General features: G+C 64.9%; 1 protein-coding gene across 1 annotated transcript; it reads left to right on the forward strand.

The window, feature by feature from the left end:
• The first annotated feature begins 616 nt into the window (after window positions 1–616).
• Window positions 617–2,534, forward strand: LOC133346722 (zinc finger protein 608-like). The gene has a single exon (XM_061558535.1). The coding sequence runs from the start codon at window positions 1,239–1,241 to the stop codon at window positions 2,361–2,363; it is 1,125 nt and encodes a 374-aa protein (XP_061414519.1). The 5' UTR covers window positions 617–1,238; the 3' UTR covers window positions 2,364–2,534.
• Window positions 2,535–2,782: the final 248 nt, after the last annotated feature.

Raw genomic sequence — 2,782 nt, forward strand, 5'->3', positions numbered from 1 at the left:
CAAAAGCGCTCACTCACACAGACAAAGATCCCCCGTGTAGCCTTAATACACTGCTGGGGCAAGTGCTCTTAGCGAGGAGCACCTGTGAAGGAAGGCTGCCACAGCACATTAGGGGATGGTGTGGCCAAACACCACGCCCGGCCGCCTTTGTCTCCCTAGCGTTGAGGTTTATACACACCGCACCGGATAGTAATTTAAGGTCTAGTCGACCTAGATGAGGCCCCGGACCGGTTCAGAAATTCGCGACCGCATTTGGGTGGAGAGAGGGAATGGAACTCGGGTCGCCAGATTGGTAGCGCTACTGCTGCCCATACACACTCAAAAGCACGCACTCACGCACGCACTCTCACTCCAAAACACTCGCGCAAGCACGGCCGAGATCCAGCTGACTCGAGGCAAACGTTGTTTTCCTTCTCTCTGCCAACTCTTTGCTCACTGCACGACCACCATCTCCCTCCCTCCCTGTCTCCTCCCTCCACTCTCATCCTCCTCCCGCTCCGTCACCAACACCACCACCAACCACCACCACCACCAACCCACCACCCCCATCCTTCTTCGTGTCCGTCCCCTTATCCTCGCCCATCCTCCCCCATCCTCGTCACTACATCCACCACAACCGCTTGTGCTGTCCCGTGGCAGACTGCTGCTGGCTTGCAAGACGGACTCCGCATGACTCCTCGGGGCAGTGCGGCGTAGGAGCTGTCGGTGCTGGAGCTTCTTCTTCTGCTGCTGCTGGTGGTGCTCGGTGGCGGTGGTGGTGGTGGTGGAACACCGGCTGAAGGATCAGTGGGAGCAACCACAACAGCAGCAGCTGGTGGTGGTGCTGCCCGTGCTGGTGGTGGTGTTGTCACCACAGGTGATTGGTGGTGGTGGAACAGCGGAGGAGAGATCGGCGCAAGCGGCAGCGGCAGGTGGAAGAGGCGGTGTTGGTGCTGGTGTTGTTGCTGCTGCTGGTGGTGGTCTTTGCTGCTGGTAGTGGTGCTACTGGTGGTGGTGCTGCTGGTGGCTGAGGAGCATCACCAGGGGGAAGGGGGGGAGGTGGAGGAGGAGGTGGAGGAGGAGGAGGGGAGATAGCTGCAGCTGCTTCGGCGGCGGTGGTGGTGGTGGTGAGCGGCAGGAGCAGGAGGAGGGTGTTCCAGCCCTCGGAGGTCGGCGAGGGCAGATGCCGTGTTGTTGGCGGCCGCGCTTTCGGCTCGGGCTGGACGTCGGCCGGAGCGCCCTGGGGCCCGCCTCGGGAAATGTCCGCTTCGACGAGCGGCTCGGCGCCTAACCCCGCCGCCGGCCCGGACGCGTACGACAGCGGCGATGACTGGGAGATCGGCGTCGGCGATCTGATCATCGACCTGGACGCAGACCTCGAGAAGGATCGGCAGAAGATGGAGCTCAAGCCTCACGGGGCCAAGCACGAAGCGCTGGCGGCCACGGCCACCCCGGCGGTGGCGGCGCTAGCGGCGGGGAACGCCTCCACGGCCACACCGGTGGCCGCGGTGGCGCGCGGCCTCGGAAAGTTCAGCGCCTCCGGACAGAGCCCCAAGGAGATGGGGGCCACCGCGAACAACGCCGCCGGCGCCACCGCCACCGGCGGCGGCGGAAGCGGCAGCAGCAAGAGCAAGTCCAAACGGAGCAAGGCCTCCAAGGAGAACGGAAAGTCCCCACCGGTGCTGGTGGCCACAGGGCCGCCGCCGGCGCCGCTCGGCAACGGGGTGGCCGAGAAGCCGGAGCCGGGCCACGGGGGGCCCTCGGCCCGGCCGCCCCCGGCCGGCGCCTCCTCCGCCGCTGGGCCGCAGGCGCCGTCGGTCGCGGCCTCCGGCCCGGCCTCGGCGGCGACGGCGGCGACGGCGGTGGCCGCCGCTTCGCCGGCCTCCGCCCGGGCCAAGGAGGAGAGCCGGTCTCCCGCCAAGAGCCGCAGCGGCTCCAAGAAGAGCGGGAGGGACCACCAGCCCGGGGCCTGCGCCGTCAAGGGCAAGAAGGATGGCAAGAAGCACGGCCCCGCCGCCCTGGGCCAGAAGGGTCCCGGGGCCGCCGGAGGATTCCCCGGCGGTCTGGGCCCCTTTGGATTAAGTGTCAAGGGAAGCCCCTTTCACTTTGTGTTCCAAGGCACGGCCGATGCCAAGAAGGACTGCGCGGGCCCCAATTGCGTGAGCGAGACCCCCGCCGGAGGAGGGGCCGTGGGGCCCAGGGCCATGGAGGGGAGACGGGAGGTGAAGGACGTGGCCGGTGGTGGTGGTGGTGGAGGAGCAGGAGCATCTTCGCCAGCGTCCAAACGGATTAAAACCGAAAAGGTATGGAACGGACGAGCGAGCGCGCCAAAAATCGCCGCGTCGTTTCTGTCTTGTCTGTCGTCACGTGGATCGGTTTATTGATTTGATGTGCTGCTTGATTGCTTGATTGATGGGCTGCTTGATTGATGGGTTGCACTAGTTAACGGAATCGGCGCTCCGTTGCGAGTTCTCTCCCAGTTGACGGTGATCCCCGCGTTAAACCGATTGGCCGCTGCTCGCGGGGAGAGGAGAGAGAGAGAGCGAGCCAGAGACTCGGAGTTTTTAAATCTCTGGAGTGATTTGTCTTGTTTGGTGTTTTTGTGGAAAGAGGAGGAGGAGGAGGAGGGAGAATGGCTGGGATGGTTTGGGTGTTTCGGGCGCGGAGGGGAAGGCAGCGTGTGGGTTTGCGGATTTGAACGAGGGGTGTGAGCGTTGTGGTGGTTGGTGGGGGGGGCAGTGGGGTGAGTAGGAGGGGATGTGTTGGAGTGGCTCTCGACGGTGTAGGAGGGGGGGGGAGGGTG

Source organism: Lethenteron reissneri, chromosome 24 (assembly GCF_015708825.2).
Source record: "Lethenteron reissneri isolate LAM-NWPU_2019-01 chromosome 24, ASM1570882v1, whole genome shotgun sequence".
Classification (NCBI taxonomy): Eukaryota; Metazoa; Chordata; class Hyperoartia; order Petromyzontiformes; family Petromyzontidae; genus Lethenteron; species Lethenteron reissneri.